The sequence below is a fragment of the Megascapheus bottae genome, chromosome 3 (genome assembly GCF_031878675.1).
Source record: "Megascapheus bottae isolate mThoBot1 chromosome 3, mThoBot2.hap1, whole genome shotgun sequence".
NCBI classification, from domain to species: domain Eukaryota; kingdom Metazoa; phylum Chordata; class Mammalia; order Rodentia; family Geomyidae; genus Megascapheus; species Megascapheus bottae.
Window position 1 is genome coordinate 37,804,479 of NC_143511.1, and position 22,577 is coordinate 37,827,055.

A 22,577-nucleotide genomic window follows, 5' to 3' on the forward strand; every position below is an offset into this window, starting at 1 on the left:
GATGAAAAATATAAAATGGGGAGTTTCTCCAATAAACATTACAACGTATACTCTCTGTGCCAGTAATGCTATAAAAGCTATTAATTTTGGAGGGATAGAACATAAACGGCTGTTTTGAGACTGACTTCTTTTGAGTTGAAATTTAATTCACACATTACTATTAAGATTTTATTTATTTATTTATGTCAGTCATGGGGCTTGAACTCCGGGCCTGGGCGCTGTTCCCGAGCTCTTCAGCTCAAGGTCTACTGCCCTACTCCTTGAGCCACAGTGCCACTTCTAGTTTCCTGGTGGTTAACTGGAGATAAGAGACTCACAGACTTTAGTGCCCAGGCTGGCTTTGATTGTGATCCTCAGATCTCAGCTTCCTGAGTAGCAAGGATTATGGATGTGAGCCACTGTGCCCAACGTTACTATTAAGATTTTTAAAGAAGCAAGATATCAACAAGAACAATACACAGAATTTTAGGTTCTCAAATTCTCATAGGAACATACAGAAGAAGCAATAAAGATTCAGAAAAAAAATGGAGTGGTACTGTTTGCATAGCAACAGTGCAAAATTTTCCAATCTGTGTCATGTGTCACTGACTCTATGTATCTAACTTTTTCCAATCATTAAAACATTTTTTGGCCAAAATTTATACTACTACTCCAGATGGAAAATTAGCATTATTTTCTTATAACTAAAAGTGAAGATAAAGCAGACTTAAAAAAATTAAAACCCAAAAGATACTGGTTATGGATATTAATAAAGTGAACTTGAGTATTTATTTATTTTTTTGCCAGCCCTGGAGCTTGAACTCAGAACCTGAGTGCTGTCTTTCATCTCTTTTGCTCTACCACATGAGTTACAGTTCTATTTCTGGCTTTGTGTTGGTTAACTGGAGACAAGCAACTTACAGATTTTTCTGCCTGGGTGGGCTTCAAACTGCCACCCTCACTCAGATCTCAGCCTCTTGAGTAGCTAGGATTATAGACGAGAGCCACTGCACCCTGCTCCACCCTTCTTTAAAGAACTAAATTATAGGGCCAGTAGTTTGGCCTAGTGGTAGAGTGCTTGCCTAACATGCACCGATTCCTCGGTACCACATAACTAGAAGAAAGCTAGAAATGATGCAGTGGCTCAAGTGGTACAGCTCTAGCCTTGAGGAAGCCAAAGGACAGTGCCCAGGCCCTGAGTTCAAGGCCCAGGACTGGCAAAAAAAAAAAAGAACTAAATTATAAATGAAGAAAACACTACTAGGCCTTCGGCCACCTCCTCTAGGTATTTGAAGGCCTGAGCCTCGGTCTACCAGATCTCCCTAGGGACGTGAAGCCTGAACACCTAGCTATCTCCAGACACCCAGTCATGCACTGACAGCTCTCTGCATGTGGGATGGAGAATGGAGAAATTTCATGAACAACTGGGACCTGGCTGACACATTCTTATTCTTGCCAGTCTGGGCAATCTGGGGCTTCAACTCAGGGCCTTAGGACTGCCCTTGGACTTTCTCAAGGCTAGAGCTCTACCACTTGAGCCACAGCACCACTTCTGGCTTTTTCTAAGTATGTGGTACCAAGGAATCTAATCTGGACCTTTGTGCATGCAAGCACTCTACCACTAGGCCAAACTCCCAGCCCCAATGTATTATTTTTTAACTACAATGATTGCTCACATTTGTCTCTCAAATAAAGTTACAGGAACATTGTAAACTATGTCAGGCTTTCAAAAGCCTTTCTAAGCACTGGAGCATCACAGTAAATAAGTAAGACTAAGTCAAGTAGCTACAAGAAAGCTTCTATCTCAGGTGATGCTAGTGAAACAACTTCTGGATCAACTTAAGGTAACTTACTGTCTTAATTTTGTAGTGTTGTGGATTTAACCCAGGGTTTGTGAAACAAGAGCCACTTTCATGGTATTTGTGTAGGCCTCAAGCCTTAGTAGTGTTATTCTGGATAACTAAATTCTCTAATTCTTGCTTTATTTGCTGCCTTCTCAAGCTTTTAATATTATGGATTTCTAGCTTGGGGCAGATGACTCATACCTGTAACCCTCAAAACAAGGAGGGTGAGACCTGGAGTATCTTGGTTTGAAGTCAGCTGGACAGAAACGTTTGTCAGAGTCAATCCCTAAAATCAATAAAAAGCAGGGCTAGAGGCATGGATCAATTAAGGGTTTCCTATGAGCAAGAAAGCCAAATGAGAGCAGAAAGCCCTGTAAAGCCTTGGTACAGGTACAACAATGATGTTTCTAAATTTACCTCTCTGCTCTAACTTAAATGTTTTACTGGATTGAGTATATATTTAAATTGCTCTGTATAAATACTACAGCCATCAATATTTCAGTTGTAATTTTCTGTGTACAGGCTCGAGCTTTAACTCAGGCTTAGGTGCTCTTAGCTTTTCTATTCAAGGATGATGCTGTACCACATGAGTCACAGCTCCTCTTCAAATTCTTTGGATACAATAATTAAAATAATCATAAATAATTATATTACAACTGTGATGAATACTATGTCTTCCTCAATCTATACATTGAGGAATGTATGGCTGACTGCAATATTATGATACTGGCTAGACATGGCAAGGAGAAACATGCAATTTCAATCTGTAATCAAATTAAATCAGTGAAGACATTTAAGAAGATCTTGATGTATTTTAAGCTAAAAGAAAACTAGAACACAGTGGAATGGAATAAAGTAAAAGCAGGCAGGGAGAGCCTGAAGAATTCTAGATGGCACTGAGGTTTGAGTTCAGTGCTTCTCTACTCTGATTCCCTAGTTTACTGCTCTGAAGGTTTTATTAAAATTTTGGGATGAAGAGTTCAGAGGCCACATCCCAGAGGCTCATGTTTGTAATCCTGGCTATTCAGGAGGCTAAAATGTAAGGATTGTAATTTGAAGCTTGTGTGGAAAGATGTCTGAGATTCTAGCTCCAATTATGCAGCAAAATGCCAGATTGGAAGTATGACTCAAGTGGTAGAGTGCAGGCCATGAGTGAAAAAGCTGAGTGTGAGGCCCTGAGTTCAAGCCCTAGTAAAGACTCAGTCTCTCCCTCTCTCTCTCTCTCATGCGTGTGCGTGTGCACACATACAGACACACACAAAGAGATTGGAAGAGATTTTATGGTTAATTAGATCCTTCACTAGGATTAAAGTTAAGACATAGATGATTCAGTCACTCATTTTCTGGAAGTTGTTTAGAGAGTTCTTCTGAGACCTAAGGGGGACAGTTTTACAATTGGGGTGTATAAATATATTCCTTTATTGAGCCGCTATATGTAACATAATGCACTTTAAATACCATCCATATCCTGAGATCCAAGGGTTTTATTTTTAAGCTAACAGGAAAAGGGGGTGTGGTTGAGTTCACGAGTTCACTGTGGACATGATTGACAAAGGTACTATCTTGGCAAATAAAGGTTGTTTTGTTTTGTTGTTGGTCATGGGGCTTGAACTCTGGGCTTGGGTGCTGTCTTTAAGCTCTTTAGCTCAAGGTTAGTGCTCTACCAAGATGAGCCACAGTGCCACTTATAGTTTTCCGGTGGTTAATTGGGAGATGAGTCTCCCCAAATTTTTGAGAGCTCTTAGCAACTTTTCAGGAACATACACACAATTCTTTCCACTTACCATTTCCATGGAAATCATTGGGCAACTACCCTTTTTAAGACTGTAACTCTTTGTGGCAAGGTTTTACAATAACATTATAAAAGAAATGTCTATATAATCAGTAAGATTTAACGAAGGTAATAAATATCCAATAAATAGAAAAGCTACCTTTTATTTAGAATGAGGCACAGTCTAAATTACTACAAAATCAAACTCTGAAAATTGTCTGAGCCACAAAATTTGCTTTACAATGGAATTTAAGCAATTGCTTGGTAATTGGAATAAAACAAAAATAAGGAAGATAGTTGATGTTCTCACTCACTTTTAAAACTATAAAAAATTAATGACCTAATATATCATTCTGGAAAATCAAAACAAACCACTACAACTTAAACAATAAACCTATTTAGTGAAAGAAAAGTGAAGGGTACATGAGATTTCTTTGTATATGTGCAAACTTCTGTGAATTTAAAGTTATTTTAAAATAAAGAGTTTTGCTGGGTGTGTGGTACGGTACATTTTTCCCCCAATCCCTACTCCAGATATTGATTCACGAGGAGCATGAGTTCAAGCCAGCCTACCCTAAATAGCAAGACCCTGACTGGAAAGAGTAAGCAAGTTATAAGAAACATCTGGGGGCCGGGAGTTGGCCTAGTGGTAGAGTGCTTGCTTGCCTAGCACGTATGAAAACCCGGGTTCGATTCCTCCGTACCACCTACATAGCAAAAAAAAGCCGGAAGTGGTGTTGAGGCTCAAGTCATAGTTTTAGCCCTGAGAAAATCCAAGGATAGTGCTCAGGCCCTGAGCTTAAGCCCAGAACTGCCCCCCCCCCCAAAAAAAAGAAAGAAAAAAGAAACATATCTGAGTTATGTCAACAGATATCAAACATATTGGCTAGGGAAAAAAACTCAATGCATAATTTGACAGTGGATTTTAAAAAGTCAAACATGAAATCTAGAATCATTTTTTTAAAAATAGATGTAAGGGCAGGGAGTTTAGCCTAGTGGTAGAGTACTTGCCTAGCATGCATGAAGACTTGGGTTCGATTCCTCGGTACCACATACATAGAAAAAAAGCCAGAAGTGGTGCTGAGGCTCAAGTGGTAGAGTGCTAGCCTTGAGAAAGTCCAAGGACAGTGCTCAGGCCCTGAGCTCAAGCCCAGGACTGGCAAAAAAAAAATAATAGATGTAAAACCAAAGAAAAAATTTTGGAGTAATAAGCCCAAATACTGGCTCTACCATTGATTAGCTGGATAGCACTTAATTCCTCAAGAGCAATGTGAAAATCAAATGTTATTTTATTAAAGTAAATGTTCTAAGTTGTAAAATCTTACACAAATGCTATTATTAATACAAATTCCCTAGTCTTAACACTTTTTTTCTTTTTTAAAAACGGCCCATCTTCATTATATCATGTAGTTTTTTCCACAAAACGAAAACCCTTTTTAAAAATGGCAAATTCAAACAAAGAAATACAGCAACTCAAGTTTATTACAGGCAGATCCCTTCTGCATTGTGGCTAACAGTTCACTGGTCCAAAATTACTAAAATACTTAAAAAACTATACATTATGTAAACAAAACATAAATAAGACAGCATAGTTCTTTGTACATATATTTAGTACAGCTCGTTAGGGATTTAGGAATATATACAATTTTACACCATGGGCTGCATTTTCACAATGCATAAATATATATTCTTTGTACAGAAACAAAAATAAGATTTCACTAATGACACAGAAAACTATATCATCAATATGCTGAAATAGTTCAAATCCAAAAAGAAATGCCGATTTAAGTGTGCAAAAGGCTAGCTTACTCTAGTCAAATTTAACTTTGTTCAATTTTTATACAGACAAGTAAATCTTGACCATATATTTAAACAAAGAACTTCTGAAAAACATCCTCTTGTCAATGAGTGAAATGGTATACACTTTTCCTCCCTAAAAAAAGTAAATCTTGCTGCAAGCTAATGACACACACACACACACACACTCTCTCTCTCTCTCAACTATGTATATAGTATGTCTTCAACAGTATAATAAACAGTTAAAATTTTTTAAGGGAGTTAAAACAATGCCCCAATATTTAAAAACTGGCTCGTTTAGTCTAAATTCAAGATGCAGCTGTGTCAGGTTTCTCTAAACCAGATGATTGAAAAGCAGGGAAGACAGAGGCAGGATTGCGACTGGCAGATACAACAATTTGGGAGAGAGATGGAGACAGTGAAGAAACCTTAGAGGCTGGAGTATTTATGGTATTTAAAATGGCTCCTTCGGGGCTAACCAACAACTTTTTGACAGATGTGTCCAAAGGCAGTACCGAAGTGCTACTTGGCAGTGGAGGGTTACTAGAGGAAATGGCAGACATCAACGATGTCTTAGCCAAAAGAGTAGCTGGAGGAGACTTAATCACTGACGTCAACGACACTGCTGGTACAGGAGGTGGAATAGAAATTTTAGCAGTTGTGTTTACAATTTGTGGTGTTGTATGTACTGTGGGAAGAGAACTCGCATTCCCAAGAGAGTTTATAATTTTTGTAGAGCTTCTCAGAGAATGTTTTACAGGTTGCCCACCTAAAGAATGGTTTGATCCTACTGTTACCTTCTGGGCAGGGTTATCTACTGGTACAGCCTGCAAGCCATGGCCACTGTTTAGAACCAGGGGAGGCCCATATTTTGGGTTAGTAGATATAAGGAGAACATGGCTGCCAGCTCCAAGACCTTGTGGTGGGACAATAAACCGGGCTCCATTAATCATGATCTGAGTACCAGGTGCCAAAGGTGTACTGGTATTGATAACTATTTTTTGCTGAATACAGGGTTCACTGAAGGCACCCCCTACCAGACTTGTTACATTTGGTGGTGGTGTAGCAGTGTGAACAACAGAGCCACTTGGAGAACAACTGAAACTAGGGATTGACTTTACTGAAGCAGGGGACATCTGGTGGTTTGGCAGAGAAGTAAAATTGGAAATATTAACGATTCTACCTGGACTTGGTGAAAGTGTGGACACTTCACTTTGAGGTTTATTTGTGTTTCCATTTGTTGGCACTGTAGTTGAAATCCCTGGTGACTGAAATGGGAGAGAAGTCCGGGACTGTCTTTTAGAAAGAGATACAGGATTTGTGGTTCCGGGTGCTGTTGTGGATTGTGGAACTGTGCTGACTACTTTTGAAGATGTAGTCACAGGCGTGGGCAAGGCGACAGTAACAGGGATCTGCAAAGCTGATGTCAAACCCTTCGGAGTCAATGCAGGTTGTGTAGTTGAAATAAGAACGGAGGATGCAAGATGTCCTGTTTTCACAGTTGATATAGCCACAGTGTTTCCGAGATTTGATGTGGAAAGTCTATTTGACAAAATAGGCATAATTCTTGAAGAGGTATCATTTCCACTGACTAATACAGGAGGCTGTGTTCCAACTGCAGCAGAGGATGAAGTCACTGAAATGGAACCCAAAGAAACATTTGCCCCAGAAACTGAAAACATGTTGACTGCTTTAGCTGCAGAAACCACTGATTCATTGACAGCAGGAATATTTTGACCCACAAGATTTGAGCTTAATGAAACTGAATTACCAGTTGTTGACAGTGGCAACACATAGCCCTTGCTGCTTTTCTCTTCTCCTTTCTGCGTTACACTTTGCAATATACTAATTGATGGTATAGGTGGTACACTGCCTGAAGGATTTACAATTGCTTGACCTATGTTTAGTCCAATTTTCACATCTTTTATTTGAGACACAGTTGGGGAAGAATTTATTTTTAACGGTGTTCCCACTGAAGATGGAATTAGTACTATTTGGGGTTGCTCTGGAGTCTTAATGTATGTTTTATTCAAGTGGGGAGAAAGAGTTTGTTTAAGTGGCTCTGCAACAATAGTTGAGGCTGAAGTAACGCTGGGAACTGGAGTATTAATAAAAACTAATTTCTGAGTTGAAACGCCTGTAGAGGTTGGCACAGGTTCCACATTAACTGAAGTTCCATTGCTAGAGGGAATAACAGATGGAGCTGATACCAGCATAAGTTTCTGAACTGGAGTCCCACTGATCCCGTCCCCATTCATTGCTGCTGTTGCTTCTGACCTTGTAACAGGGTAACTTTTTGGGATATAATCTACTTGCTGCTGTTTAGTTGGAGTACGAATAACATTTGCATTAGTTTGACCAAAATTTCCTGCTGGTACATTAATGACACTAACTGCACTATTTGTGATTGATGGTGGAAGAGTGCTGGAAGAAACAGAGGATGACTTCAAGGGAGAAGAGGGTATGTGTGAAGTTTTATCTGTCAAACTAGCACTGCTGGAGGACTGGCCTAGTAAAGGTTTGAGGTTTTTTCCCGGAGAAGGATTAGAGCCACAAGAAATAGAAACAGAAGTGGGTGTTTGGCTGCAATGTGGGAGACTTGATGTAGTAGTAATTCCAGCTATTTGTGAAAAAACAGATGATGAACTTGATTTTGGCACCAGAAATGCCTGAAGTTGAGGAGCAAATGTGAAAACTGAGCCTGAAGATAAGCTGTTGGGTGAACTTTGATCTGGATTGGTCTGTACTTTTACAACTCCAGTGTTCCCACCTCGTGTCCTAACAAGAATTGACTGTGAATCTCTTATGCACACAGTTTTCAGTTCCTGCTTTGCTTCAGTAGAGTCAGTAGTTTGTTGTGCAAAACAGGTGAGGGGATTACTAGGATTTGTAGATCCACTTAGTGTTGTTGCTGATAATAGAGGTTGAACTGCTGAGGAAATCGTAGGTGAGACAACAGGCTGGGGGAATGTGGCTGCTGAAACTGCATTCTTGACTTTTCCTGCCTCACTCTGGCTAGTTTTAACTGGTGTTGTTAATAAATTACTTACAGAGGTTTTAGGTGACAAAGGCTGTGGTCTAGCACTACTACTATTTGATGAAGGTGTGATTATCTTGCTAAAAACCGTGTTTGGTAGTTGGGCAGAAACTGTTCCTGGTGAGGTGACAAGAACTGACGCTGAAGAACAGTTTATACTTGCTGTTGGTGGAAAAGTTGGGTAATGTTGTTCTGTACCTTTTTGTTGAAGTGGTGATATTTCTTTTGCAACTGCTTTTCCTTCCTTGTGCTGAATCACAAAATTCTTAGGCAAAATAAGAACCTGTTGCATGATTTTTTCTCCTGTTTTAGGATCCACCACAGGTTGCATCTGAATTTTCACAGAGCTATTGTGAAGATCTATGGGCAACCACTGACCACAGGGCATTTTGTATACCATCTGTAAAGGAGTTTTTGTACTGGGTAGGCAGTTCAATGCTGGCTTCATGGGGCTTGCTTCTGGAGGAGATACAGCTAGCTTTTCCATAGCAGGAGCACTTCTACCTGTAGAAGGGGGCAGTTGATTTGTTAAGGTCACTTTGTTCCCAATATTCTTTGCGAGCAAGGCTTGAATAGGTTTGGTCCCTTTTTGGAGAGTAGACATTGGTACTGAATCTGCTGAGGCAAGTGACTCTGGAAATAGTATCTCTGTTTGCTTTGATTCATTCATGCCATCAATCTGCATATCACCTTCTAAATTTTCAACTGTTGTCTCACTTGTGCTTAACTTTACCTTCTTCCTTGGGGAAAGCTCTTTTGTGCTATCATCCAGATAATTAGTTTGTTTGGACTGTCGTTTAAGTGTTTTAGGTAGTGTCCTCAGCACATCTTTAGAAGGCAATTCCTTTTTCAACAGTTTGCTTCTAGCCATAGGAAAATCAATTTCTGACAATTTCATATCATCTGAAAATTACAAAACAAGCATTTGTTTACAGAAAACACTAGCTGAATAGTAATAATACCAATAATAAAACCAAAAGTCAATCTTTGACCAATCAATGAATCAAGAAGTTTACTGTTTGGTGACTCAAAAACTTCAGCATCACCTATGAAGATAAAAGTAAAGTGGTGGCTCATGCCTTAGCTACTCAGGAGGCTGAGATCTGAGGATCACGGTTCAAAGCAAGCCCAGGCACTGAAGTCCATGAGACTCTTATCTCCAATTAACCACCAGAAAACTGGAAGTGGTGCTATGGCTCAAGTGGTAGAGAGCTAGCCTTGAGCTGAAGAGCTTAGGAACAGAACTTAAGACCAAAGTTCAAGCCCCACAACTGATAGACCAAAAAAAAAAAAAAAAAAGTAAAGTGATCTTTGACTAGAGCAACAGATTATTTTCTAAGTTTGTTCCCAATGTAAATGCAAAAGAAAACTTTTTATTTTAAAAAGATACTTAAAGCTAACATGTAGGGCTTAGAGTTTAATCATAGGAACATCTTGACACCAAAAACAGTTCTGGCTGGAGGTGTGGCTCAAGTGGTAGAAAAACAGCAGTGAATGAGCAAGTTAATGAGAGCAGAAGGTCTTGAATTCAAGTCCTAATTAAGAGAAAGATGGAAGGATAGGGAGAGGGGAAAGGGAGAGGAAGAAGGAGTAGGAGGAAGGGAAAGAAGGGGAAAGAAAAGGAGAGAGGAAAAGAGAAAGTTCATTCTATTCTGTTTTAGAGACTCTGAAGAATGAAAAATGTCTTTTTCTAATGTTTAGCCTTCTAGTAAAAAAAAATCTGTGATTATATGTTAACAAACTGAGTTGATAAAAAGTTACTTTTTTATAATTCATTAAAGCAATACAAACTGTTGCTATATTAAGCTATATTTATGGGATAACTAGATGAGGAAAAATGAATTACATGTAGTCTGACCCAGACATCTATCCTTAACAAAATGTTGTATTTCCTCTGGTCTCATTAGACCACCAGTCTTGGTCATTTAAAAAATGACAAACTTCACAGGATTGGAGACTTTCCAAATTTCAGACTTCAGAATTAGGACTTCAAAACTAGTAATAACAAAAAGAATGAAATAATTTCAAAGTGGTAACAAATTAAGTTTGTATGAGCAATAACCTTGAGCAATGACATTCCTATAGTTTCAAGTTAGCCGAGGCTCCAGAAAATCCTAGAAATATGTGTCTCCCATAAAATTTCTCATAAGGACATGGACAGTACTTCTTTAAAATATATCAAATTTCTCCAACCAGATTATCTTTTGCCTCCACGACAACAACAACAAAAAGCTATTTCTGTGCACTTAAGTATTTCTTTTTTTACAAAGTTTTAATGCCTACCTGAATCAAAGTGATCTTTTTCCAACATATCTAGAGGTTCTGTTGAGTCTACAGACCTACTGATTTCTACTTTAGGAGATTCTTTCCCAGGATCTCCTTCACAGTCTTCAGTAGTCCACAGCTCTCGAGAAAATTTATCATGATCTGGCTGTCTTCTGAAATCATCATAGTCTTTCTTTAGGCGGTTCCTGAAATAGAATACTCAATATAACTAATAATACATATGTATTAAACTCCCTTTTAACATTTTAAATTCAAGATTCAAATGCTTTCAACTGTTACTAAAATTATGGTTTCAGCTTTTTTGGCTTTAAAATATTTTATATGCATATATGTATATATGTGTTACTTATTTACTTATTTTATGATTATTTTGGAGAAGGAATTTCACAAACTTTTGGCCCAGGCTGACTTCAGCCATGATCTTTTGGTTCTCATCCTCTTGAATAGCTGGGATTTAGATATAAGCCCCTGACACCAAGCTAATTTTTGTTTTTAACTCTTTTGGTGGTACTCTGGTTTGAATGATGTGTCTTACACTTGTGAGACAGGCACTCTACCACATCTTACCCTCTTTTGTTTGCATTTTTTTCTTGTGTTTAGACTGAACCTCTTACTCATAGCCTTCAGTGTAGATGAGAAGACAGATGTGTAGTATCACGCTTGACTTATTAATGAGGTGGTGTCTTATTAACTTTTTGCCTAGGCTGGCTTCAAACTGTGACTACTTCCTGAGTAGTGAAATTATAGGTATGAATTAGGTATGAGGCTAAGGCTGGTCTTGAAGTGGTTATCCTTCTGTCTTTTCTCTTAGAGTGCTAAGATTAGTGGCATGTGTGACCGTATATACACAGCTTTGTTTTTATTTATTTATTTATTTTATCAATTGTGGGTTTGAACGCTGGGCCTGAGTGTTGTCTCTGAGATCTTCAGCTCAAAGCTACAGTTCTACCACTTGAGCAATAGTGCCACTTATGTTTTCTGGTGGTTAATTGGAGAGAAAAGTCTCACTAACTGGGGCCGGGAGTTTGGCCTAGTGGTAGAGTGCTTGCCTAGCATGCATGAAGACCCGGGTTCGATTCCTTGGTACCACATACTTAGAAAAAAAAGCCAGAAGTGGTGCTGAGGCTCAAGTGGTAGAGTTCTAGCCTTGAGAAAAATCCAAGGACAGTGATCAGGCCCTGAGCTTAAGCCTAGGACTGGCAAAAAAAAAAGTCTCAGACTATTGGGTTGGGTTTGCCTCTGAACCATGATCCTTAGATCTCAGGATCCTGAATAGTAGGATTACAGGCATGAGCCACCCTGCTGGTTTTAATCATAAGTGTACTAAGATGCTTATTAGTTTAGTCTTGCCAGTGATCAAGAAGGTAAATCCTAGGGTATTCATGTAAGAAATATAAAATATTACTATCTACAAATTTCTTCCTCCTCCTCCTCCTCCTCCTCCTCCTCCTCCTCCTCCTCCTCCTCCTCCTCCTCTTCCTCTTCCTCTTCCTCTTCCTCTTCCTCTTCCTCTTCCTCTTCCTCTTCTTCTTCTTCTTCTTCTTCTTCTTCTTCTTCTTCTTCTTCTTCTTCTTCTTCTTCTTCTTGCCAGTCCTGGACTTGAACTCAGGGCCTGAGCATTGTCCTTGGACTTTCTCAAGGCTAGAGCTCTACCACTTAAGCCTCAGCACCCTACTGGCTTTTTTCTATGTATGTGGTACAAGGAATCGAACCTGAGTCTTTGTGCTAGGCAAGCACTCTACCACTAGGCCAAACTCCTGGCCCACTATCTGCAAATTTCTAAATAAAGTTTGGACACATTACTTGTTTTGTCTTTCTAAAGGTTACTAGACTTATTAAGTGAGAGAAAGGTACTTTTTTGTAGCTTCATTGACTAATGGATTCGAGATAGTCTTTTAACATTTTAAAAATTGTTATTTAGCAGTTTACAAGATCATTTTTAAAAGGTTAATCAAGAAATTTTAAGCAACAATATTATCTAAGCAGTAAACAGATTGTTATGGATATATTCATCATTTAATCCTGTGAAAAATACACCTATGGGTCTTACTAGAAACAGATTTAATTAAGTCTAGCAAAGCTAAAAGATAATCAGTCTTTATAACTTTCATAGGAAACCTTAGCAATGTTTCTGAGAAACTATGGAAAGATGGAAACATTTCTAAATTATTAGACCATACATGCTTTCAACTAAGTTTTTATTTTACCTAAATTTTACCATTTGTCTGTTTAAAAAAAACTCTGAACAGTAAGGCATTGGTGGCTCATGCCTGTAACCCTAGCTCCTCAGGAGGCTAAGATCTGAGGATTGCAGTTTGAAGCCCACCCAGGAAGCAAAGTCTATGAAACTCTTATCTTCAATTAACCACCAAAAAAGCTGGAAGTGGAGCTGTGGCTCAAATGGTAGACTGTTAGCCTTGAGAAAAAGAGAAAACAAAAAAGCCCCTAAGAGACTGGCATCCTCCTTGTCCACCCCCTCTCCCGCTCTGCCCCCAAATCTGAACATACACTTTCCAATTTATTTTGCTATAAATTCTTATTTGTGCATACCAGAGTTTAAGAACTTCTGAAATTTACTACTTGTAAGACTTCAGGAAAACTCTTAATCTTTCTGGAATATCAATTTACTTATAGAATAGGGATTGGGACAGTATTCACTTCATAGTTTGTGTGGCATTCCGATATTCAAAAAGTGTTAGGTAACTAGTTTTATGGCTGCTTGGAGATTTTGCAGGGCTGTGAGGTGCTGCAAGGAGCTAGCGAAGAGTAGCTGTGAGATTCAATCTATAAAGTAAAGAGAGGCATTTATGTAGTGTGGAGTGCTATGAGGTAACAAGGAGAGGTGTTTATGTAGGGAAAGCATGGAGCTCTCCTTTCAATTACTAGGTACTCCTTTTTTTATGACACTAGGTTTTGAACTCAGGATCTTGTGCTTGTGAGGTTAAGGTGCTATATATGCCTCCAGACAGTGCTTAAGTAATGTCTCTAATTCCATTTGCTTTTTTGAATAGAGCTCAAATTTTGCCCAGGCTGGCCTGGACTGTATTTGAATACATTTCCCACATAACTGGGTAACAGGTGCATATTGCTGGGCCAATCGTCATTTGTATTTATATCTAGCTAAGCTAAATACTTCTAAATATGTGCATCACTAAAAGGTATTACTAATGTGGACTCTTAAACTAAAAACAATAGGTAAACTATATTTTACACTATAACACTATGACACAATAGCTAGAGTGAGTGCTTTAACACATAAGTACTGGGGATGTAGCTCAGTGGGAGAAATGTTTGTCTAGCATGTGCAAACTCCTAGGTTGAATACCCTGCTCTGTGAATAAACAAACAACAATGAAAAGATAAAGATTACACCCCTTTTCTATGTAAAAGTTTTCAGTATCACTCAGTGTGAAGCCAGTTTTTAAAGTCCTATGTGACCTGAATAGCTTTCATTTTACCTCTGTGATTCTTGCCTGTCTCACTCATCATTCACCCTGCTTTGGGTTAATTTGCCTCTCTGCATTTCTCTAAAAAAAAAAAAAAATCAGGTATCTCAACTTTACAGAGACTACTCACTTTCTAGTCTCTCTGCTTCCCTCAGATTATCCACAGGGCTATCTCTATTATTTTTATCAAGAGTAATCTTAATTCTCTTCAAGACAGTTATTTCCTTTTCCTTCAGCCTTTATCACATTTGAGTTTGTATGTTTTTTCCATTAGAATGTAAGTCACAGAACTGAGGCTTAGTTTAATCAACACTGTTTTCTCATGGTTTGGGGAAGTGTCTTGTACACAGTAAGCACTCAGAAATATCTACTAAATTACAAACCATTAATTATGAGTCCTAAAATAAGTAAAACAGATCATAAAGCTTTAATTACCTGTTTCTCTGAAAAGCCTTCATTAACTTTGGTTCCCATGGTAATAGTTCATTTAAAAGCCGTATCAATGTACTATGCAATTCTTTCACAGCTTGCCTCCGATGATACCATTTGCCCTAGAAACACAACATTTTAAAATAAATTCCACCTAAGTCAACATCAAGCTTTATCTGCTAAGCAAAAAAGTAAAGTGCCAGGCTGGGAGTGTGGACTAGTGGTAGAGTGCCTGCCTAGTATACATGAAGCCCAGGGTTCGATTCCTCAGTACCACATACATAGAAAAAGCTGGAAGTGGTGCTGTGGCTAAAGTGGTAGAGCATTAACATGGAAAGAGCCCAAGGACAGTGCTCAGGCCCTGAGTTCAAGGCCTAGGCCTGGGGAGAAAAAGGTAACATGCCAATAACCAATTAAAATAATTCTTCCATATATGCTTGCAGAAAGGGGAGAAATAAATCTTATTTATTTTGGTGCTGGTCCTGGTTCCTGAACTCAGGCACTTGAACTAAGCACTGTCCCGAGCTTTCGTGATTGAGGGTAACGTTCTACATCTTTAGACACAGTTCCACTTATGGCTTTCTAGTGGTTAACTGAAGATTAAAAGTTTAGCAAATTTTCCTGTCCAGGCTGGCTTTGAACCTCAGTCTACAGCAAGTGGCCTCCTGAGTAGCTAGGATTATAAGCAGAAGCCACTAGCACCTCAAAGTAAATCTTACACATTTAACAATTTCCAGTTCTATAGGAGAAATCTGAAACTCATTTTATCCAAACAAGTGACAAATATTTAAATGTTTAATTATGTCATAATTAAAATTTTATGGAAGTGGCGCTGTGGCTCAATTGGTAGAGTGCTAGCCTTGAGCTGAAGTGCTCAGGGACAACACCTAGGCCCAGAGTAGAGCCCTATACTGACAAAAAAAAAAAAAAAAAGAAAAATTTTAATTGGTAATCGCATACATGCAAAGATCTCTGATATTGATTCCCATTGACAAATGAACCCAAATGCCATAAAATACATTTACATGAACTCATCAAATAAGCAAAGTACACTTACATAAACTCATCCAATAAGCTCATTTAGGAAGTTTTTGTAATTTTCCCAAAGAGTAAGGAAAAAGATAAGAAAAGCTAGGTTTTTATCCCTAAAAATCAGTCCTCCTTAGAAAAGATAGAAACATTAGAAATTGCCGAAGATATTCTAATTTTAATAGCTTATAGCACAGAAAAGCAATCAAAATATTCAATTGTTTAAAAAATTACAATACTATACTAATAATTATTTCTGATGCCTCTTCCATTTGCTGTGTTATCCTCGGTATTTTACATCTTTCTCTCTCCCTGCCTGGCATTTATGAGAACCCCTGAGGTGTGTGTACTGCCTTTTGGAAGACTCAGAAAGATTTGAACTTGTATAAGGTCCATAACTTGATTCTAAAGTTCAAGCTCTCAGAATTATATTGTTACCTTTTAAAAATATTACATAAACCCAGTATGATGTGTTTAATAAACTTCTAGTAAAGCTCTATGTCACCAATATACATAAAATTATCTGAATAAGGAAAGAACAAATTCATAGCAGCTTATGTCAACCCTTGTTTCCTTCCTTACAATATCAATGTACATATATCATTACTGTCATCTACTTTACTATTACATCACCATGTTGTATATTTTGTGAAAGCTTTGAGATGCAGTTCACATACCATACAATCTAAATATACTGTTTTAACAAAAGACACACAATTATGTATGTGATGGATCACATTTAACATGCATAGAATTAGAGTTCATCCTATGAACAATGGTTAAGGGAGTCAATCTGTTCATATCTGTAAAAGTGAGGCAGAAAAATTGCTGTGTTGAGCAAAAAGCTTATTCTAAATGTATTTTAAATGAAGTTCCCTTTTATGTATATAAAACCTTCAATTAGCCGGGCACTGGTGTCTCATGCCTGTAATTCTACTCAGGATGTTGAGATCTGAGGATCAAGGTTCAAAGCCAGCTAGGGCATTGTAAGACTCTTATCTCCAATTAAACACCAGAAGATGGAGGTGGTGCTGTAGTTCAAGTAGTAGAGCACTAGCCTTGAGATAAAGAACTCAGGGATAGCACCAAGGCTCAGAGGTTAAGCCCCACAACCAACATGTGAGAGTATACATTCACATGCTTATAATGGATATGACACCTACACTTACAAATTCTTGGGTCTTAGTGGAATGACAAATCACAGAAGAAAAAAATTAGAGTCGGAGGTTGGCCTAGTGGTAGAGCACTTGCTTAGCGTGCACGAACACCCGGGTTTGATTTCTTGGTACCACATACATAGAAATAGCCAGAAGTGATGCTGAGACTCAAGTAGTAGAGCTCTAGCCTTGAGGAAGTCCAAGGACAGTGCTCAGGCCCTGAACTCAAGCCCAGGACTAGCAAAAAAAAAAAAAAAGAAAGAAAATTGATTTTTGTTTTATTAACCTAAAACGAGCTTTCTTTGTGTTGTAGAAATAAACACAGGACTCAGCTTAACAATGAGTTATACCTTAAAAGTTTATTTTTCTGAAAGAAAATTTATGAGATGGTACTTCTATTTCTTATTATTTTTTTCAGTCCTATGGCTTGAACTCAGGGCCTGGACCCTGTCCCTGAGCTTTTTTGCTCAAGGACAATACTCCATCACTTGAGCCACAACTCCATTGCTGTCTTTTTGAGAAGAATTGTAGATAAGAATCTCTTAAGAGCTGGGAGCATAGCCTAGTGGTAGAGTGATTGCCTAGCACGCCTAGCGTGCCTAGAGCCATGCCTGGCTGACATCTTGAATTTTAAGATCACTTCTCACTTCCACCTCTTGTGGTGCTGTGGCTCAAGGAGTAGTAGGGCTTTAGCCTTGAGCTGAAGAGCTCAGGGACAGCGCTAAGGCCCAGAGTTCAAGCCCCACGACAGACCAAAAAAAAAAAAAAAAAAGGTAGAATATTAGCTGGTGCGGTGGCTCATGCCTGTAATCCTAGCTACTCAGGAGGCTGACACCTGAGGATCAAGGTTCAAAGCCAGCCGGGCACAATAGGACCTGAGACTCATCTCCAATTAACCTCAAGAAAACGGGAAATGGGGCTTGGCTCAAGGGGTAGGGTGGTAGCCTTGAACTAGGAGTTCAGGAACAGTACCCAGACAGAGTTCAAGCCCCAGGACCCCAGCACCCCCTCTCCCTCCCAAAAAAAGATCCACTTCCACCTCTAAAATTCTAATATTTGCTCATTTTTTCTTTTTTCTTTTTGTTGGTTGTAGGACTTGAACTCTGGGCCTGGGTGCTACTCTGGGCCTGGGTGCTGTCCCCAAGCTCTTCAGCTCAAGGCTACCACCCTACCCATTGAGCCATAGTACCACTTCCAGTTTTCTAGTGGTTAATTGGAGATCAGAGTCTCAAGGTGCCCGGGCTGGCTTTGAACTGAGATTCTCAGATCTCAGCCTGCTAAGTAACTAAGAGAATAGGGATGAGCAATGGTGCCTGGCTTGTTTAAACTCAAGACTCTGTGCTTAACCAGGTGCTCTCTCATTGGAGCCATGTTAGTTTTGCTCTGGCTAGAACAGACAGCTTTTCATTTGTGCTTTCTGCCATGGTTTGGACTACAGGGGTTGTGCCACCATGCTCAGCTTTTTTGTAATTGTTTAGGGAAAAAGAAGGGGCCTTAAAGTATCTTTTTTTTTGCTTTTCTTGCCTTGGAACCATAACTTTTTTATTTTTTATTTTATTTTTTTTGTGGGTCATTGGGCTTGAACTCTGGGCCTGGGTGCTGTCCCTGAGCACTTCAGCTCAAGGCTACCATCCTACCCTTGAGCCAAGCTCCACTTCCCATTTTCTAGAGGTAATTGGAGATAACTGGAGGTAAGTAGAGATCAAGGTTCAATGCCAGCCCGGGCACGAAAGGACCTGAGATCCTTATCTCCAATAAAACTCTAGAAAATGGGAAGTGGGGCTTGGCTCAAGGGTAGGGTGGTAGCCTTGAGCTGAAGAGCTCAGGGACAGCACCCAGGCTCAGTTCAAGCCTCATGACCCACAAAAAAAGAAAAAAAAGAAAAAAAAGAAAATGTCCCTTTCTACTCCATGATCATTTAATAGTTTCATAGTATATAATGGAACCAATGCAAAGATAAAAATAGCTATTAAGCTGGATGCTCGTGGCTCATGCCTGTTATCCTAGCTACTCAGGGAGATTAGATGTGAGGACTGTACTTCAAAGCCAGCCTGGGCAGGAAAGCCCATGAGACACTTATGCCCAAGTAAGAGCTGTGGAGATGTGGTTCAAAATGGAAGAGTGCTACCCTTAAGCAAAACAGATAAGGAACAGCACCCAGGCCCCGAGTCCAAGCCCCATGACCTACAAAAAACAGTTATTAGAAAGTTATGATCAAGAAAACTAATAACAACAGATGGAGGGGATGTGGCCAGGAGGGATCACTACTATACTGTTGGTGGGAGTGCAAACTCATTCAACCACTATGGAAAGCAGTGTGACAGTGCCTCAAATGACTAAACATAGAACTCCCCTATGACCCAGCAATTCCACTACTTGGCATTTACCCAACCATCCAGAATCTAGGGCATACTAAATCCACTAGCACAACAATGTTCATTGCAGCATTATTCACCATAGCAAAGATATGGAACCAACCTAGATGTCCCTCAGTTGATGAGTGGATCAACAAGTTGTGGTATTTGTACACAATGGAATTCTATGCTGCTGTCAGAAAGAATGACATCGACCCATTTGTTAGGAAATGGAAAGACTTAGAAAAAATCATATTAAGTGAAGTAAGCCAGACTCAAAGGAACTTAGGCTCAATGGTTTCCCTCATTTGTCATAATCAGTAGAAACCTTGGGCTCTACTAGCAGAGATCTGCAACAGAGCAAAGCCTTGATACATAAGGCCATATAGTATGAAGCTAATTGAAAAGACCTCCAGGATATTGAAACAAAAGCCATATAACGAATGATTGTTGTCCTTAATGTAGTATGTTATCCCTCATCTCCTTTGCTGTCCCTTGGGTATCTCATATTGTTACAGTATCTCACTTTGTTACCTGATATATCAGACATATTTGTATTTGGTTATTTGAAATTAGATAGGGAAGGGGGGAAAACAAGATGAGGGGTGGGGGTTGGGGGGAGAGAAATGGGGACCAAGACATGTGAAAGGGTATCAATGTATGGGAATTAATGCACCATCTATCTGGCAAATATCATGTAACCCTTCTATTAATTACAATAAAAATATATGAGAAAAAAATAAAAAAGCAATTTAAAGTTGGTAAGACTGGGTCTAATACAAAAACAGTTAAAATCGCATACATATGGAACTCTGGCCATAAACTACAAATGAACAATAGCTTTTCTGACATATCAAGTTTATTTATAAATATATAAAAGAGAAAAATAATTGCTATGTTTCTTCTTGGATGAACTTATTTAAAGCATAAGTTTAGGGCATAATTTTTTCTGTATGTGTGCTGTTCTTGGGGCTTGAACTCAGAGCCTGACCACTGTCTCTGAACTTTTTTGCTTAAGGCTAGTATTTTACCACTTGAGTCACGGCTCCAATTCCAGCTTTATAGTGGTTTAATTGGAGACTCTTATCTGCCAATGCCGGCTTCAAATCATGTTCCTTAGACCTCAGCCTCACAAGTAGCTAGGGTTACAGGTGTGAGCCACTGGCACCCAGTGAGGGAATATATATTGGACAAAATGGTCTAAAGTCACACAAGGAAGTACTTATAGTCAGAAACAGAACATTTTTTATTTTTCTGAGACAGGTGTTACTGTAGCTCAGAAAGGCCTGGAACTCATTATGTAGCTCAGGTTGGCCTCAAAATTATGCTCCTTTAGAAGAAACAGAGTTTAGAATTCTACTTCTATTAAATGCAAAACTCTACTCTCCTACTATACAATATCATCTCTGCTAGTCCTCACAAGGACAATTTCTAAAGAAGAAATGGATTTTATTGTGTAACTGTTTACATTTACATGCAAGTATCTTGTTATATAACAACTAAAATCTAGGGGCATGGAATGTGGCTTACTGGTAGAATGCTTGTCTGGCATGCATGAAGCCCTGGGTTTGATTTCTCAGTACCAAATAAACAGAAAAAACTGGAAGTTGTGCTGCGGCTCAAGTGGTAGCCTTGAGCAAAAGAGGTTCAGGGACAGTACCCAGGCCTGAGTTCAAGCCCTAAGACTGGCAAAAACAAAACAAAAAGCCCCTAAAATTATAATTAAAATTATAGTGATTTGAAGTTTAAGAGTGAATTAAAACAAGCTAAAAAGAAAAAAAAATCAAGCTACTCTATTTTCAAATACGAAGACTATTGAGTAATAAAAATTGTAAAAACTTTTACAGTTTTCATCTATACTGATTAATACAATGAAAGATTAATATTGCAGTTAGATGGGTTAGTGAAAGCATATTGTGGAGCAGTATTATAATTTTCTTATTTAGGAGTAATATAAATTATGCATATAATTTTACTTCTGCTTTTACAAAGAGGTGTGTGAATTTGGAGTGAAATGAACTGTTTTCAATGTTAGTATTCTATTTTCAGAAATTAAAAAAGTTTTTGTTTGTTTTTTGTGGGGGTCATGTGGCTTGAACTCTGGGTCTGGGTGCTGTCCCTGAGCTCTTCAGCTCAAGGCTACTGCCCCACCCCTGGAGCCACAGCCCTACTTCCTGTTTTCTAGTGATTAATTGGAGATAAGGTCTTTAGTGCCTGGTCTGGCTTTGAACCTTGATCCTCAGATCTCAGCCTTCAGATTAGCTAGGATCACAGGTGTGAGCCACTGCACCTAGAAAAAATGCTTTTTAATAAAACCGGCTAGGGACATGACTCAAGAGGTACAGTGCTTGCAAGGCAAATGCAAGGTCCCTTGTTGAAACTCCAGTACTACCACTTACATATATATCTTTGCCCCCTAGGAGAGCTCCAAAGTATTTTGTGAATTTAATAACTGAAGTATGTACCAAAGGTCACTTTAGTGAGAAAAGGGTAGTACTTTTTAAAAAATCAATAAATTACAAAGTTTAACATAAAGGATAGATTTCAAAAATACATGCTGAAACCAAACTATCCAATATAGTCTAAATTTGAAGCTTACCTTTAATTGCTTCTTGTCCAATGTCCACAGCAGATGCAGATTGCCAGCTCCCTTTCCATTAGACGCCTCAACTACCAAACCATGGAGGCCATTTATATTTTTGAGTCAGGCTTTCATTATTTAGTCCAGGCTGGCCTGGGACTTCTATATAGCCCAGTTGACCATGAACTTGAGATCCTCCTGCCTCAGCCTCTTTAGTGCTGAGATTACAGACGTGAGCCACCATTATGGTATATGGAGGGTTTTTTTATAATAACATTTTAGGGATTACTACAAAAAGGAGCTGATCTATAACCACAAGGTAAGTCCTTTATGATATTATGCAGTTTTATAAGTTTTTGACAATAATATACTAATAACCTAAGGAATCATAAAGGAAAAATATAAAAACTTATAAGACTACACAATATTGTAAAATGAAAAGCTCCATCAATGACTGTGAAATGAGTGTGGGGGAACTTACCTTCCAACTAAAGAACAACTCCACTCTGCTGCAGTAATCTGGGATAGGTATGACAGCACCAGCATAATACTGGCAAGGGTGTTGCAAGGAGAGGGAGCTGGCAATCTACTGATGCTGGGGACACTGGACACCTAAGGAAGAAAAAGAAGAAAATAAATAAATTCTAGATTTACTAGGTACCCTTTCAGATAAATGTTTTACAAATTGATAAATTAGATGCTTTGTGTGCTGGGCTCTGGTGGCTCATACCTGTAATCATAGCTATTCAGGAGGGTGAATCTGACAATCAGTTTAAAACCAGGTGGGGCACATAAATCTAACAGACTCCTTAAAAAAAACAACAACAACAAAAAAACCCTCCAATTAAGCACTAGTAAGCCAGAAGT

The 22,577-nt window shown here is 38.8% G+C and overlaps 1 protein-coding gene across 2 annotated transcripts in view; it reads right to left on the reverse strand.

The window, feature by feature from the left end:
- Window positions 1–5,058: 5,058 nt before the first annotated feature.
- Brd10 (bromodomain containing 10) overlaps window positions 5,059–22,577 on the reverse strand; it is an 86,429-nt gene continuing 68,910 nt past the window's right edge. For both annotated transcript variants that reach the window (XM_090329949.1, XM_090329948.1), the window contains 3 exons: window positions 14,596–14,711; window positions 10,712–10,899; window positions 5,059–9,331 (listed from right to left, as the gene is read on the reverse strand). In XM_090329949.1, the coding sequence (XP_090186075.1) occupies window positions 5,700–9,331; window positions 10,712–10,899; window positions 14,596–14,711 (3,936 nt within the window). In that variant the 3' untranslated portion in view covers window positions 5,059–5,699. The remainder of the gene's footprint in view (window positions 9,332–10,711; window positions 10,900–14,595; window positions 14,712–22,577) is intronic.